General features: G+C 45.8%; 1 protein-coding gene across 2 annotated transcripts in view; it reads right to left on the bottom strand.

Moving 5' to 3' along the window:
- DOCK5 (dedicator of cytokinesis 5) overlaps positions 1-16,182 on the bottom strand; it is a 216,750-nt gene that overhangs the window by 101,017 nt on the left and 99,551 nt on the right. For both annotated transcript variants that reach the window (XM_029065133.2, XM_029065132.2), the window contains exon 6: positions 5,173-5,321. In XM_029065133.2, the coding sequence (XP_028920966.1) occupies positions 5,173-5,321 (149 nt within the window). The remainder of the gene's footprint in view (positions 1-5,172; positions 5,322-16,182) is intronic.

Here is a 16,182-nt window from a genome sequence, read left to right on the forward strand (position 1 = left end):
TCCCCCTTGCCCTCCCCTCAGCACTGTGCTCATTTGGATATATTATTTATTACCCCATTTATTTTGTTAATAAGGTGGATATCTCCTTGATTCTATTTATCTTGATGATGTCTTGTTTCTGTTTTGTTCTGTTTTGCTTTGCTGTCTGTCTCACCCGTTTAGATTGTGAGCCCGTCAGTGGGCAGGGATTGTCTCTATCTCTTGCCGAACTGTATATTCCAAGTACTCAGTACAGTGCTCTGCACATAGTAAGCACTCAATAAATACTATTGAAAGAAAGAAAAGAAAGAAATTAGGGATGACAACGCTCCTTGGACTCGCTGACACTCCCAGTTTCTGGCATTTATGGGGATTCTGTGAGTTAGATTGACCACTGAAGGCCAAGCTTTGCCTTTGCGGTTTATTCGGTTGGGTTCTTGGGCAGCAGAAGCATGTAGTATCATAGTCTGCAAGCTCACTGAGGGCAAGAGATGTGTCAGCTAACTCAGACGTAGTGATTCTCTCAAGTGCTTAGTAAAGGGCTCTGCACATAGTACGGGCTCAAAAAATACCATTGAATGATAGTAGCAGCAGCAGCACCATTTATTTAGACTAGGTGCTTGGGAAGAAGAGAGTAAATAAGTGACACATTCGCTGCTCACCAGGAGCTTCCACTCAAATGGATGACACACACAGAAAAATATTTACAACTAGAATGGTCAAAATAAATATACTGAGTAAATACTACAGAAGCAGCATGGCTCAGTGGAAAGAGCCCAGGCTTGGGAGCCAGAGGTCATGGGTTTAAATCCCGGCTCTAGCAGCTTGTCAGCTCTGTGACTTTGGGCAAGTCACTTAACTTCTCTGGGCCTCAGTTACCCCATCTGTAAAATGGGGATTAAGACTGTGAGCCCCACGTGGGACAACCTGATCACCATGTATCCTCCCCAGCGCTTAGAACAGTGCTCTGCACATAGTAAGCACTTAACAAATGCCATCATCATTACTATTACTATTATGTATACATGAGGGCTCAAGAGGGTTTAATAAGCTCATAAATGCTTGAGTTGGCGGAAGGAATGATATGCCTTGGGATGCTGGGAATGAATCTGGGAAAGCTTGTTTGGAGCAGATGGATGTTGGGAGAGCTGAGGTCTGTCTGATGTTCGTAGGATGATAATTTCAAGCTGGGGAAGCAGAGTGAGCAAGGGGATGGTGGCGAGAGAATGGAGAGCGAGGTACTGCTAGAAGGTTGTCTTGGGAGGAGCAAAGATAGAGAGTTAAGGACTAGAAATTGAAAACAGTGCCTAAGTAGGGTGGGGTCAGATGGTGGAGAGCCTTGAGGCCTACAGTGGCAAATTTTTGTTTGATATAGAGACACAGATTTTGAAGAGGAGAGATGTGGGCTGAGCGATGCTTCAGGAAGATGATCCATGCAGTCACAGCACGGATCTAGACTGGAAGGAGAGAGGCTGGAGGCTGAGGCAATAGTCTAATCACGATATAACCACAGCTCATTCCAAAGAGGTGGCAGTTAGAGAGGAATGGGCAAAGCCAGGAGATGCTGTGCAGGAAGAGCCGGCAGGAATGTATGGCACTGGCTGGATGTGAGAGCCTAAACGTTAGCAAAGCATCAAGGATGACATCAAGATGGTGGTACTCCCTGAAAGGGTTGGATGAGTAAAAATAACAAAGTGATAAGGGTGGCAATGGGTTAACCATGATTTGAGGTTTTTCAGATTAAGTGGGGAAAGCTTCTTGGTAGAGGTGGGAATCGGAGATGGGGATTGCAGCAGCCTAGCTGATAAGAGGGAGAGAAATCCCAGCAAGGGAGAACCCTGAACAAGAGGTCTACGGCAGAAGAGTTGAGAGTGAGGGATGGTCAGAAGGTGACCTTGGGAGGAGCAAAGCACTTCCATTCAGTACATGTCCCCAACTCCTCAAGAACCTCCAGTGGTTGCCCATCCATCTCTGCATTAAATTGAAATTCTTTATCATCAGCTTTAAAGCAATCATCTCTCTCCCTCCTACTAATCCTCATTCACCTTCTACTACAACCAAGCCCGCACACCCCGCTCCTCTAACGCCAACTTACTCATTATATCTTGGTTGTATCTGTCTCGCTGCCAGCCCCTAGCTCACATCCTCCTTTTGGTCTAAAACTCCCTTTTCTTTCACACCCAATAGACTATCACCTCCCTGTCTTCAAAGCCTTATTAAAATCATATCTCCTGCAAGATGGGTTCCCTGACTAGGCCCTCTTTCCCCATTTCCTCTGCCTTCTGCGTCACCTAAGCACTTGAATCTGTTCCATTTAAGCACTTGATGCTGATCCCATCCTCAACCTCACAGCATTTATGTACGTCATAATTTATTATCTGTCTCCCCCACTAGACCGCCAACACCTTATGGGCATGGAACATGTCTTATCATCTCTGTTCATTCATTCATTCATTCATTCAATCATATTTATTGAGCACTTACTGTGTGCAGAGCACCGTATTAAGCACTTGGGAGAGTACAATACAGCAATGAACAGTCACATTCCCTGCCCACAACGGGATTACAGTCTAGAGTCAGGGAGGCAGACATCAAGACAAATACATGAAATAATAGATACATACATAAGTGCTGTGGGGCAGGGAGGGGGAAAGAGCAAAGGGAGCAAGTCAGGGTGACACAGAAGGGAGTGGGAGATGAGGATAAATGGGGCTTAATCTGGGAAGGTCTTTTGGAGGAGATGTGCCTTCAGTAAGGCTTTAAAGAGGGGGGAGAGTAATTGTCTGTCGGATTTGAGGAGGGTGGGCGTTCCAGGCCAGAGGCTGGATGTCGGCTAGGGGTCGGCGGTGAGACAGGGGAGAATGAGGCACAGTGAGAGGGTCAGCACTAGAAGAGTGACGTGTGTGGCCTGGGTTGTATGAGGAGAGAAGTGAGGTGAAGTAGGAAGGGGCAAGGTGGTGGAGTGCTTTAAAACCAATGGTGAGGAGTTTTTGTTTGATGCAGAGGTGGATGGGCAACCACTGGAGTTTTTTGAGGAGCTGTCCTGAACGTTTTTGTAGAAAAATGATCTGGGCATCAAAGAGAAGTATGGACTGGAGTGGTGACAGACAGAAGGCCGACCTGATTACTTTGAAAATGCCCCAGTACTTAGTACAGTGTTTCCAACAAAGTAAGTGCTTAATAAATACAACAAAAACAATAATAATAAAATCTGGGATAATAGTAAAAATTATCATTATTAATGGTAGCATTTTTAAAATTGTTATTAACTCAGCTCTACCAACAGTCTCTAAACTGTATGCTCCTTGTGCTCAGAGAACATGTCTACCAAATCTGTTATACTGTAGTCTACCAATCACTTAGTACAGAAAGAAAGCTCAATAAATACCATTAATTGATTGAAAGGTCTGCATGTGACACTGAGCAAATCACTTAGCTGCTCTTTTCTTGATCTTTAAAATAGGGATAAAAGTATTTCCACAAGATTGCTAGGAGGATAAAAATGGCCTAAGTGAAATAAAAGTGCTCTGGAAAAATGAGAGGGTTCTACACTATTCATCACTACTTGGCAGTAACTATGGAGAGAGACCGGACTGGGAGACAAAGTCCTTTTCATTTTGGATAAATCGCTTAGCGTCAGTTTTTCCACTGAGAAGTGCCCACACCACCCTAAGCCTGGGAGGGATTGTGCTCAGGCCCTTCCTCCAGCAGGGAGCTCACTCCTCCCCCAAATCCACAGAACCCTGTCTTCCTCACTCTCCAAGCCCTCAATGAATCAATCAACAGCTTTACTGAGCACCTACTGGGTGCACAGCATTGTACTAAATGTTTGGGAGCGTACACTACAGTTATAAGACATGTTCCCTGCTCCCCTAAAAAGTCATCTCCTCCAGGAGACATTTCCTGATTACCACCCCCATTCCTAGTCATAATAATGATGATGATAATAATAAGTATGGTATTCTTTAAGCATTTATTATGTATCCAGCACTGTTCCAAGCGCTGAGGTAGATTCAAGTTAAACAAGTCAGACACAGTTCCTGTCCCACGTGGGGCTCACAGTCTAAGTAGGAGGGAAAACAGGTATCGAATTCCCACTTTACAGTTGAGAAAACTGAGGCACAAGTTAAGTGACATGCCCAAGGTCAAACAGCAGATAAGTGGCAGAGCCAGGATCAGAATGCAGGTCCTCTGACTTTCATGTGCGGGCTCTTTCCACTAGGCCATTCCATTAGCCAACTGAGTATCTGTTTGTTTTCTATTTATTTGTTTATTTTTACTTTCAATGACTGTATTGGTTCTCTGATTCTTTTACCTCACAAATTCATGTTCTCCTGTCTCTTCCAATAGACTATAAGCTCTTCAAAGGGAGAGACTGCATCTACTAACTTTCCCCACTCCTCAAGAACCTTCAGTGGTTGCCCATCCACCACCACACCAAAGAGAAACTCCTTACCATCAGCTTTACAACACTCAATTATCACCTTGCCCCCTCCTACCTCTCCTCCCTGATTTCCTACTACAACCTAGCCTGCATATTTCATTCCTCTAATGCCAAACTACTCATTGTACCATGGTCTTATCTATTTTGCCACCAACTCCTGACCCACGTCCTCCCTTTGGTTTGGAACTCTCTCCCACACCATAGATGCCAGACAACCACTCTTCCCACCTTCAAAGCCTTATTAAGATCACATCTCTTCCAAGAGGCCTTCCCTGACTAAGCCCTCTTTTCCCCTATTCACTCAACCTTCTGCATCATCTATGCACTTGGAACTATATCCTTTGGATATTTGGTATTCTTCCCACCCTCAGCCCCACAGTGCTTTCATATATATCTTTAATTTATTTATATCGTCTGTCTCTCCCTCCAGGCTGTAAACTCATTATGGGCAGGGAATGTGTCTACCAACTCTGATGCATTATACTCTCCCAAGTGCTTAGTACACTGCTCTGCCTGGAGTAAGTGCTCATTACATACCACTGACTGACTGATTGATTTAGTACAATGCTCTGCTCTCAGCAGGTGCTCAAACAATTGACTGAGAGGCAGAGTTCTCATTGTTTCACAGAGTGGGGCAGGTGCCAGGACTATGGATGTGGATCAACAGCTGAGGAGCTGAGCAACCCCTTGGTGGGAGCCCAACTGAGCGGTGGATGGATGGACTCTAGGAGGGGCCAGCTGGGAACTACCTGTTTCCATGGTCGATTTTGGCTGTGACCTTCTTCTTGAGCTCTGCTAGCTCATCTTTGGGCAGAGTGCCAGACAGGATCTGGGACCTCCACTCGATCAGGCTGTATATCATCTGCTGCAGCTGGCGAAACATTATTACCTTGTTGTCCTTTATGGGGAAAATGACAAGGAAACCAGTCAGTCAGGGACCGAAGCTTTAATTCCCTCCAAAGTCACACCAACATTCCCAAAAACTTGCCGCAGTCTAGCAACTCCATTGATCCAAATCAATCACTCATGGAATTCATTGAGTGCTTGCTGTGTGTGAAGCATTGTACTAAGCCCTTAGGAGAGGACAATATAGTTAAGAGCTCTGCAAGTCTGAACAACAAATGTGCCCACTTCACAGTGGGTAAAACAGAATGAGGAGACGAGAATTACAGGGGATCAAAGCAGGATAGGGGCTCGAGGCAGATAGAGGGGGAGGGATTGGGGAGAGATGAAAAGGGAGAGGGGAGGAGAGCAAAGGGAAAGGGAGAAGGGGGAAGAAATACATGTTTCTCCTCCAGAAGTTCTTCTCTGACTGATTTCTCATTTCTCCACCTTATATTTGCCTTCCGACTGCCATTTCAGCTTTATACTTTAGTGCTTTCTCCTATTTGTAAGTGACTTCAGTGTCTCTCTCCCTAGCAAAGCTGCAAGCTCCTTGAGGGCAGGGACTGTGTCTACTAAATCAATCGTCCCCTCTCAAGTGCTCAGTCCAGCACTCTCACACAGTAGATTATATGGTCTTTGAGGGCAGGGACCCTGTCTACTAATTCTACTGTCCTCTCCTAAATGCTCTGTATAGCACTCTGCTCATTATCAGGTGACAGAAGAACTGGACAGCAGTGGAGGAGAGGAGTGGTGGGTAGCTGGGGGTGGGCATGAGCAATGGCCACACCTTGCCCTGACTCACATGAACTGGCCCTGTGGACAATGATGGGAAAGAGAAAGGAAAGTTTCTGATGTTAAGGGGCATCAAGCAGAACATCGGGCCACACACAGCAGACTAGAGAAAGGAGATTCCCCAAATCAGACAATTGGTTCATTTGGCTTGTTTAGTTGGGTTTTTTTTATGGTATTTGTTAAGTGTTTACTGTGTGTAGAACAGTGTACTAAGTGCTGGGGTAGATACAAGTTAATTAGTTTGGACATAATTCCTGTCCCACAGTCTAAGCAGGAAAGACAACAGGAGAACTGAGGCACAGAGAAGTTAAGCGAATTCCTCAAGGTCACACGGCAAGCAATTAGCAAAGTCAGGATCAGAACCCAGGTCCTCTGATTCCCAGGCCCATGCTCTTTCTACTAGGTCATACTGCTTCTCATGAGCCTCATTGGTGGCTGTAGCAAAAATAATTGGTAGGAAATGAAAATACCTTCGGAATTTTTTTCAACTGCTACTACAGGAGCAGAGAGGAAATCATTTTAAAACCCATTTCCCACTTGCTAGAAATTTAAAACCTATTTGAATAAACTTCATAATTCTGAGCAGAAGCACAAGACAGATTATGCTTATGAAAGAAAGAGTGTTTTGTTCAAGCATGTTCTCTTAATTACTTGGTCTCAACTGCATTAGGCACTATCCTAAGCAACATAATTATTGACTGTCCACACCAGCCAGTCGACCGACTTTTCCAAAAACATATGATGGCGAACTTCACTGTGCCACCGGGTGTTGGAAATGCTAATTACTCTCTCTGAAAGAAGGGATTACTTCACTTTCCTTGTGAAAGGCATTCCCGTGTCTCACTGTTTAGCTCGAGGGTTGGCAACTTTGGGGCAAAAAAGTCACAACATGAAACCTTGGAGTGGCTGATGCACAAAGAGCCAATCAGATGGTGTTAAAACACATAAAGACAGCTGAATTCATTGTGAGAGGACCTCAGGGCCAGAGAAGTCTGGGTATGGGAGGGGAGGGTGCCTGGGTGAATGGGGAATGCCTTTTGGAGGAGGTGGCTTTCTGATGACGATGATGATGATTGAGTCCTCTGGAGGCAGGAACGACAGATGAGCCTCAGTCCTGATTCTTCAGGACCAAGACCCTGTGTGGGGGAATTGATTCTAGCGCCGGCAGCCTGCATGGTGCAACCTTGCACTCTCTCAGCCCTGCCTGTTGTGCTCCTGCTGGGGCCAGAATGCAGACGGTGAGCAAGTGGGCAGCAGTGAGCATACAGTGAAGGGCATGTGTGGTCTTTGCCCTCATTAGCCTAGATCAGGCAGAACTGGGGGCTAGAACTCGGGTGTCCTGCTCCCTAGAGCAAAGCTCTGGCCATTGCACCAAAGGCCGGTCTGGTGGCTTTCCAGAAGGACTTTGAACAATGACAGAGCGGTCGTATGGGCAAGGTGAGAGGCAGAGGAAAGGTATGAGCCACATGTGGGAGGCACGAGGGTAGAGGCAGGAAATGGTTTGGTGGTTTGCTAAGAAAGGTGGGTGCAAAAGACCAGGCACAGGTTTGGGGGTCTACAGACCCCAAATGAACCACCCGGGACAAACAGAAATAAACTGATTGTTGGAACTAAATCTAAATTCCTCTTCTGGCTTATTTCCCCTTCAGAGCACACACCCAGAGAGTCAGGAATCATAACATTGGCTCAGAGAGGTTTTTGATCTGCTTGTACTTGGAATCCCAGGAGACAGACAGATTCAGCAGCATCTGCAGAAGGCTTTTCTGCTGACACTTCAAGTCATATTTCCTGGCCTAGATCTCTTCAGAACTACCAACTTGTCTGGAGCAGGCTTGGAAGTAGACACTGCCTGAAAAGTGCAAAGAGCCAGCTCTCTGCCTTGCTCACCACTCTCTTTCCCACACACACATACCCTTCCCTTCATCCTCCTCCCACAACTGTCCTTTGGGTTGGGGGTCTGAGACTTTAGCAGCATGTACTAGAGATTGGCAATCCCCACCACACTGTGGGCTGCTCTGTTGGATTTGCTACTCCACCATGGCCAGAGTCGTTTTCATTTCTCCCTTTGGGTCATGATCATCTGGAAGATAAGGTCAATGTGGGCAGGGAACGTGCCAACTAGCTCTGTTGTACCCTCCCAAGCACTTAGTACAGTGCTCTGCACACAGTAAGGACTCAATACCTTTGATTGATTGATTGATTGATCACCCCATATTATACCGCTGGACACCAGATTACTGGTGTCTCTCATTCACCCCATACAACCAATCTGTCACCAATGCCTGCTGGTCTCACCTTTACAGTATCACCAAGATCCACCCTTTCCTCTCCATCCACACAGCTATCTTACTGGTACAAGCTCTCATAATATCCCAGCTGGATTATTGTGTCAGTCTTCTCTCTGATCTCCCTTCCTCCTCTCTCTCCCCACTCCAATCTATTCTTCATTCCGCTGCCCGGACCATCTTCCTGCAGAAATGCTCTGGGCATGTCACTCCGCTCCTTAAAAACCTCCAGTGGTTGCCTATCAACCTACGCACGAAACAAAAACTTCTCACTCTGGGCTTCAAGGCTCTCCATTACCTGGCCCTCTCCTACCTCCCCTCCCTTCTCTTTCTACTGCCCACCCTGCACGCTCCGCTCCTCTACCGCTCACCTCCTCACAGTCTCCCATTCACACCTATCCCGCCATCGTCCTCCGGCCCACATCCTACCGCTCTCTTGGAATGCCCTCACCTTCGCCAAACTAACTCTCTTCCCCTCTTCAAAGCCCTACTGAGAGCTCACCTCCTCTAAGAGACCTTCCCAGACTGAGCTTCCCCTTTCCCCTCTTCTCCCTCTGCTCCCTCTTTGCTCCCCCTCTGCCCTCTGCTCCTTCCCCCTTCACCTCCCCTCAGCTAAGCCCTCTTTCCCCCCTTTCCCTCTGCTCCTCCCCTTCTCCCCTCCCCTCCGTACTGTGCTCATTCATATATATTTTTATTACCCTATTTATTTTGTTAATGAGGTGTACACCCCCTTGATTCTATTTATTGTGATTAAGTTGTCTTGTTTTTGTCCATCTGTCTCCCCCGATTAGACTGTAAGCCCATCAATGGGCAGGGATTGTCTCTATCTGTTGCCGAACTGTACATTCCAAGCGCTTAGTATAGTGCTCTGCACAAAGTAAGTGCTCAATAAATACTATTTAAAGAATGAATGAATGGTGTGACTGACTGCTGCTATTTCTCTACTACCTGAATCTACTATCGGATCACTGAGAAGCAGCATTCTACGGGAAACAGTCCAGTCCTGGGAGACAGAGGGTCTGGGTTCTATTTCCAGCTCTGCCACTTCATCATCATCATCATCGATGATAATTGAGCGCTTATTGTATGCAGAGCACTGTACTAACAGCTTGGGAGAGTATGATACAATAGAGTTGGTAGGCACGTTCCCTGTCCAAAGTAAGCTAATAGTTTTTTGGGGGGAGGCAGGCATTAATATAAATCAATAATTTATAATATATAATTTAGAGATATGTATATAAATTCGTGGGGTTGAAAATGGGGTGAATACCAAATGCCCAAAGGACACTGATCCAAGAGCTGAGTGACTTTAGGCAAGTCACTTCACTTCTCAAGGCCTCACTTTCTTCATCCGTAAAATGGGGAGTCAATGCCTGTTCATCCTCCTACTTAGACTGTGAACCCCATGAGAGAGGGACTGTGTCTGACCTAATTAACTTCTATCTACCCCAGTACTTAGAACAGTGCATGGCATACAGTAAGTGCTTAACCAACACCAAAGCTGGGCCTAAAACCCAGCTTAGTCAATCAGAGGTACTTATTGAACACACTGTGTGCACAGCACTGTACTAAGCACTTGGGAGAGGACAATATAACAACATAACAGACACATTTCCTCCTGACCCCCAGTCCTGTGCTCTTTTCACTAGGTAGTTCTCAGAGCTTTACTGATGGCTGGACTCCAGACTTCTTCCCAGCCCTCCAGCTTGGCCTAAATGTTCAAGTCATGTTGGCAACTACACAGCCTCCCCAAGGGTACCCAGCTAGCAGTCTTCGGTTGGTTTTCATTCATTCATTCATTCAATCGCATTTACTGAGCACTTATTGTGTGCAGAGCATGGTACTAAGTGCTTGGAAAGTACAATTCAGCAATAATTAGTTCATTTTCCAACTCTGTTTGTCACTGCACAACTGCACCACTGATCAATACGCTGCCTCATTAGCAGAATTTAGGCTAAGCTGGAGACCGCTGGACTGCCAAAAGCAGCCTTGGTACAAAGACTCATCTCCCCAAAATTTTGCCGCCCCCTTAATCTTTCCTACCCACAGCGCTTTTCTCTCACACAACAGGGAGACATTCTATTACTCATTTCCCATTCCATTACTCACTGGAGAGTAGCCGGGCTTGGGGCTTCCACTCCCCATCCTCAGACACTGATTTCCTTCTCTCCATTCTCCAAATCCTCAAGGATAGAGAGATGAATCTAAAAATCTTTGTCCAGGTGCTTCCCTAGATCAAACCAGCAACACCAGTCCAAAGTTCCTACAGGAATCAATCAATTGTATTTCTTGAGCACTCACTATGTGCCAAGTACTGTGCTAACTGCTTGGAAGAAAACAGTATAACAGAGTTGGTAACCCTGTTACAAGTCTCTTCTTCAATTGCTCTTTGGTGAGAACATGACAATTTTGATTCTGGCATTCCAGATAGGGCTCCCTCTCTCCCACCTTGAGACAATGCTGCAAGTTTCACCTTGGCTTAGGCACATGCTTTCCCCTCCTTTTGAAGTGTTTTGACAAACTTGAATAGAGTGATTAAAACCCATCTCAAATTAGCATTAGATAACAGCAGATCTATTTAGCAGGGATAATGAGGGACAGATAACACTTGGAATATTATGTATTTAAGCATTTTATGTATGCATAAAAATATACTTCAAAGTTTTTAATTTTTGGAAGATATTTACATTTCACTGTGATCACGGAACTACATTTGCTGTGTTCTGTATCACTTTCTCATAGATCTATATTATTTTGGTCAATTTTTGGATCCTGAAAATTCACTAAGGAACCTTATATTAATTCCTATAGGAAACTCTATTTGGTTTAATGTTTTTCCCTTCATGCTGTTTTCATAGCATGGATAAAGAGTTCTGACCAGGGTCCAGAAGAAAAGTTCATTAAGAGCTCTTTATTTTTATAGTATTTGTCAAGGGCTTGCTATGTACCAAGCACTCCACTAAGTGCTGGGATTGATACAAGCTAATCAGGTTGGACAGAGTCTGGGTCCAATGTGGGGCTCACACTTTTAATTCCCATTTTACAGATGAAGTCACTGAGGCACAGAGAAGCGACTTGGCCAAGGTCACATAGCATACATGTGGCGGACCCAGGATAAGAACCCAAATCCATAACTCCCAGGCCTGTGCTCTATCCACTAGGCCATGCTGCTTCTCGCTGTCAACCAGGGCCACACCGGGGCTGACCTTTAGTGAATAGTAAAACTGGGGGCTCTAAGGATCTAGGGGGTGGAGCTGCGTGGAGCAATTCCCTCTCTCACCAGAAGCTAGTTGTGCTCTGATGAAAACAGCGTCTTAGGACTTAAAGATTTTCCTCAGCCTCAAGGTCTCCACTGGGACTATAAATTTCTCTTCCCTGAGGCATGAACGAAATCTGCTGATCCATTTTGTAAGAAGTCCAGCGCCTCACTAAGTAGAAGGAGAAAGCTCACGTAGCCAGAGAAGTGGAGGGTGGTCAGCCTCACCCTTTTCCCCCCACCCATACCCACCAGCTGCCCTCCACTGCCCCCTGCTCGCAGTCCAGCCCAGCCCAGCCCAGCCCCTGCACTTCCCAGAGAAGTACAGGTTTTCCACTTAAAGCTCTCAAGGAAAGCTGTTCATATCCCCATTCTCTACTCACTCTCAGATCTGAAATTCACTTTATTATCTGTCTCCCACTGTAGACTGTAAGCTCACTCTGGGTAGGGATTGTGTCTACGAACTCTGTTGCATTGCACTCTCCCAAGTGCTTAATCAATACTCTGCACACAGCAAGTACTCAATAAATATCATTGATTGATTGAGGAAAGAAAATCTGCCACCTTCCTAGAGAGCTCTCAGTCAAGGACGATCCAGAATTTCATACTTTTCTTTTTTTATTTTTGGTTTATGATATTTGTTAAGAGCTTACTATGTGCCAGGCACTCTACTAAGCACTGGGGTAAATACCAGCTAATCAGGTTGTACCCAGTCCATATCCCACATGGGACTCACAGTCTTAATCCTCATTTTAAGGATGAGGTAAATGAGGCACAGAGAAATTAAGTGGCTTGTCCAGAGTCACAAAGTAGACAAGTGGCAGAGCCAGAATTAGAGTGCAGGTCCTTCTGACTCTCAAGCCTGTGCTCTATCCAATAGGATAATAATTAATAGCTAAGATAAATATCAATTGTATTTGCTAAGCATTTACTTGTGCCAAACAGTGGGCAGATATAGGATGATTACAGCAGAAGTATTCCCTGAAAACATGGGGCTCATGGCATGAAAGGGAAGGAGAGTAGTTATCTTAACCCAATAATGATAACTGGGGTATTTGTTCAGTGCTTACCATGTGTCAAGCACTGTATTAAGCACTACACCAAACACAAGAAAATCAGGTTGGACACAGTCCCTGTCCCTCATAGCACTCACAGTCTAATAGGAAGAGAGAGCAGAGGTGGAATCCTCCTTTTACAGAGGAGGAAAATGATGCATAGGGAAGTTTGGAGACTTGCCTATGGTCACACATCCTGAAAGGGGCAGACTAGGATTAGAACCCAGTCCCCCAACTCCCAATCCTCTGCCCCTTCCACTAGACAACAGCGCCTCTACTTTCTGCTTTTAATGATGGATGAAAGCATGGATGCACTTCTGTGCTGCTACCATTTGCTATGACTATGAGCCCACTCCCAACAAAGAGCTGGGAATTCCCCCAGGGTTGCAAAAAAATCCAACCTCAATCTTAATTTGCATTGGCCGACTTCCCTGTTTTTGCCTGGAAACATCCTAGTAGCTGCGACATCAGCCCACAGTGGGAGGCCTTGTCTGTGTGCTGCCACGAGCCCCAAACCCCTGGGCCACGTGCTGTGTGCAAGGGCCGCGAGAAGTCCGCAGCAGCCAAGAGAGAGACCACCACAGTCAAAATGTCCCAAGTTGGAAGAGAATCAAGGCACAGTCTATCGAGAGGGAGGCAGAACAGGCTGCTAGCTAGCCAGGAAAGTAGAGATCGCCATCACTGAGGGAAGTGAGCCAACACACAACTTCTTCAAAGCCATGCTTCCAATCTTGCACCCTAACCGCTACAAAAAAACTAAGGTCAAATGAGACCCTGAAACTGTAAGCTCCTTGTGTCCAGGAACGTGTCCACCAACTCTCTTATACTGTACTCTCCCAAGTGCTTAGTACAGTGCTCTGCACACTGTAAATGCTCAAAAAATTATCAACTGACTGCCTGTTGAGAAAAATGGTGGTAACTCTTTCTCTTATATTCAAGGCAGACAGACCATAGTTTTCCCCTGAATAAAAGTTGAGCTTGCCCACCTCCCTCCGATTGGAGCTGGATTTAAAGACATGAATGACATAGCTCTAATTTATTTATGTATTTATTTATTCATATTAATCTCGGTCTCCCCCTCTAGACTGTAAACTCCTGTGAACAGCGAATGTGTCTATTGTTATATTGTACTCTCCCAAGTGCTTAGTACAGTGGTTTGTACACAGTGAGGGCTCAAAAAATATGATTGACTGATTGAATGAATGACAATACTGATTGAGTGCTTACTGCTCAATCTAGGCTGTAAGCTCATGCCTGCCAACTCTGTTGTACTGTACTCTCCCAAGGCTTAGTGCAGTGCTCTGCACACAGTAAACACTCAATACATACCACCGACTGATTGATTACTGTCTGCTAAGGGCTGGGGTCAAAACCAGGGTTTGAGATCACACCCAGTCCCTGCCCTTCTGGATATTTTTCTCCTGTCCCAGATCGCTTCTTCCCCATCACACTGTGCTTTGCCGGTTACAAGCAAGGCAGAAGGGAGATAAAGATGATTCCTCTTCAACTGGTGCGGGGCCAGAGGAGATAGGGCCAGGGAGGCTACTCAGGGGCGGGTGCAACCGCCTCCCACCATCGGGGACTTTGTTCTGCTCGACCTTGGGCAGTGGGGCCCGTGGGGAAGGAAGCTGGACAACCCCTCCCACCTGGAAACAGAAATCTGAAACAGTGCAGACACAGAGACCCAGAGCTCTGGGGACTTCTTGGAGACCAACCCTACAAAAAACCCAGGGGTCCTTTTCTTTAAAAGAATTGAGGAACTTGCTTTTTGGAGACAGAAGAGTGCCCCCTGCCCCCTGAGCCCCAGCCCCACCACAGGGGGAGAGGCCTCAGGCAAAAGAGGCAGAAAAATACAAAGGAAGTCAAGGGGCAGGATTTCTAGTTGCCGGCTTAAGCATGCATGAGGACCATGGCCCTCAGGCACCGAGGCTATAAATCATCAAGCAATAATAGTTACTGAACACCTATTGTGTGCATAAGGGAGCACTGTACCAGCCTCTTGGGAGAATACAACAGAATCAGGAGACATGACCTTCCAACCTCCAGGGAGTTTATAATCAACTGGGATAAAAAAGATTTGTCTCTTGAATTAGCTGCTTTTAAGGGGGAATAAGGGAAATTTTTCCTCTGGTATCTCATCGTTGCTTCACAAAAGACAGTTCTAGAATATGACCTGAGAGTAACGATGAAGGATGTATCCAATTATGATTTGTTTTTCTGCTTATTTTATAAGTACATTTCCCCCGAAGAGGCAGTCTATCATGCCCTCCTAAGTAATTAAGATGATTTCTAAGTCTTAATATTATTTATTCAATCAATAAGTCCCGTTTAAAGCACCCTAAAGAGCCAAGACATGAAGAAACATTGATGAGGAGATACTAATGCTATTAAAATTCTAAGCCAAGAAGTGGAAGTCATGAAGCGTCCTCGGCAGTGTTATTAGAGGAAGGCTGAGGCACCCCAGTTTCCTCAGAAGATGATTTGGTTCCCAGAGAGCGAAAGGAAGCAGGATGGGTGCCTCCATTTACCGGTGAGGAAACAGGGCTGGAGAGGGGCAGAGGGACCTGGCTGGCCCTTGGGCTGGAGGCCGCGGTTGGAGCTGGTGGAGAGTGCAGGACTGGCAAATGCCTTTGCCACTGTCTGTCAAGCTATCAATCAATTGGCTCCTTCCTTGAATGGTAATCCCAGCCTGATAACAATAATAATTACTATTATGGTACTTGTTAAGCACTTACTATGTGCCGAGAACTGTTCTAAGTGTTGGGGTAGATACAAGTTAATCGTGTTGGACACAGTCCCTGTCCCACATGGGGGTCACAGTCTTAATCTCCATTTTACAGATGAAGTAACAGAGGCCCAAAGAAGTAGAGCACAGGATTGGGAGTCAGAAGGTCATGGGTTTTATTTTCAGCTCTGCCACTTATCCGTTGGGCAAGTCACTTCACTCCTCTGGGCCTCAGTAACCTAATATGTAAAATGCAAATTGAGACTGTGAGCTCTATGTGGGACAGGGACTGTGTCCAACCTAATTTGCTTGTACTCACCCTAGTGTTCAGTAGATGGCACACAGTAGGCACTTAGCAAATACCATTATTATTATTATTGTTATTAAGTGACTTGCCCAAGGCCATATATCAGACATGTGGTGGAGTCAGGATTAGAATCCAGGTCCTTCTGACTCCTAGGCCCATTGTCTATTTGCTAAGCCACTCAGTTTCTCTGATTTCTAGGGGCCTGATCATCCCTTGGCTCCAGTGAAGCAACTTTTCTGGGAAACGCAGAGAACAAAAGCGTTGGTTTTCAGAATGAATTTGATCAGCCACATAACTGCAACTGTTTTCGGCTACTACCGGAGGGTCAGGTGGCCATCCTGTATGTGTCACCTAAATTGTCACTGGTTTTTATGGGTTAAATGGGTTTTCTTGTTTCCCACGAGCTTCTAGAAAACAGGCCCTCTGTGAGCCTGCAACTGTGAGGCTGCACCCA

This window comes from Ornithorhynchus anatinus, chromosome 5 (genome assembly GCF_004115215.2).
Source record: "Ornithorhynchus anatinus isolate Pmale09 chromosome 5, mOrnAna1.pri.v4, whole genome shotgun sequence".
NCBI classification, from domain to species: domain Eukaryota; kingdom Metazoa; phylum Chordata; class Mammalia; order Monotremata; family Ornithorhynchidae; genus Ornithorhynchus; species Ornithorhynchus anatinus.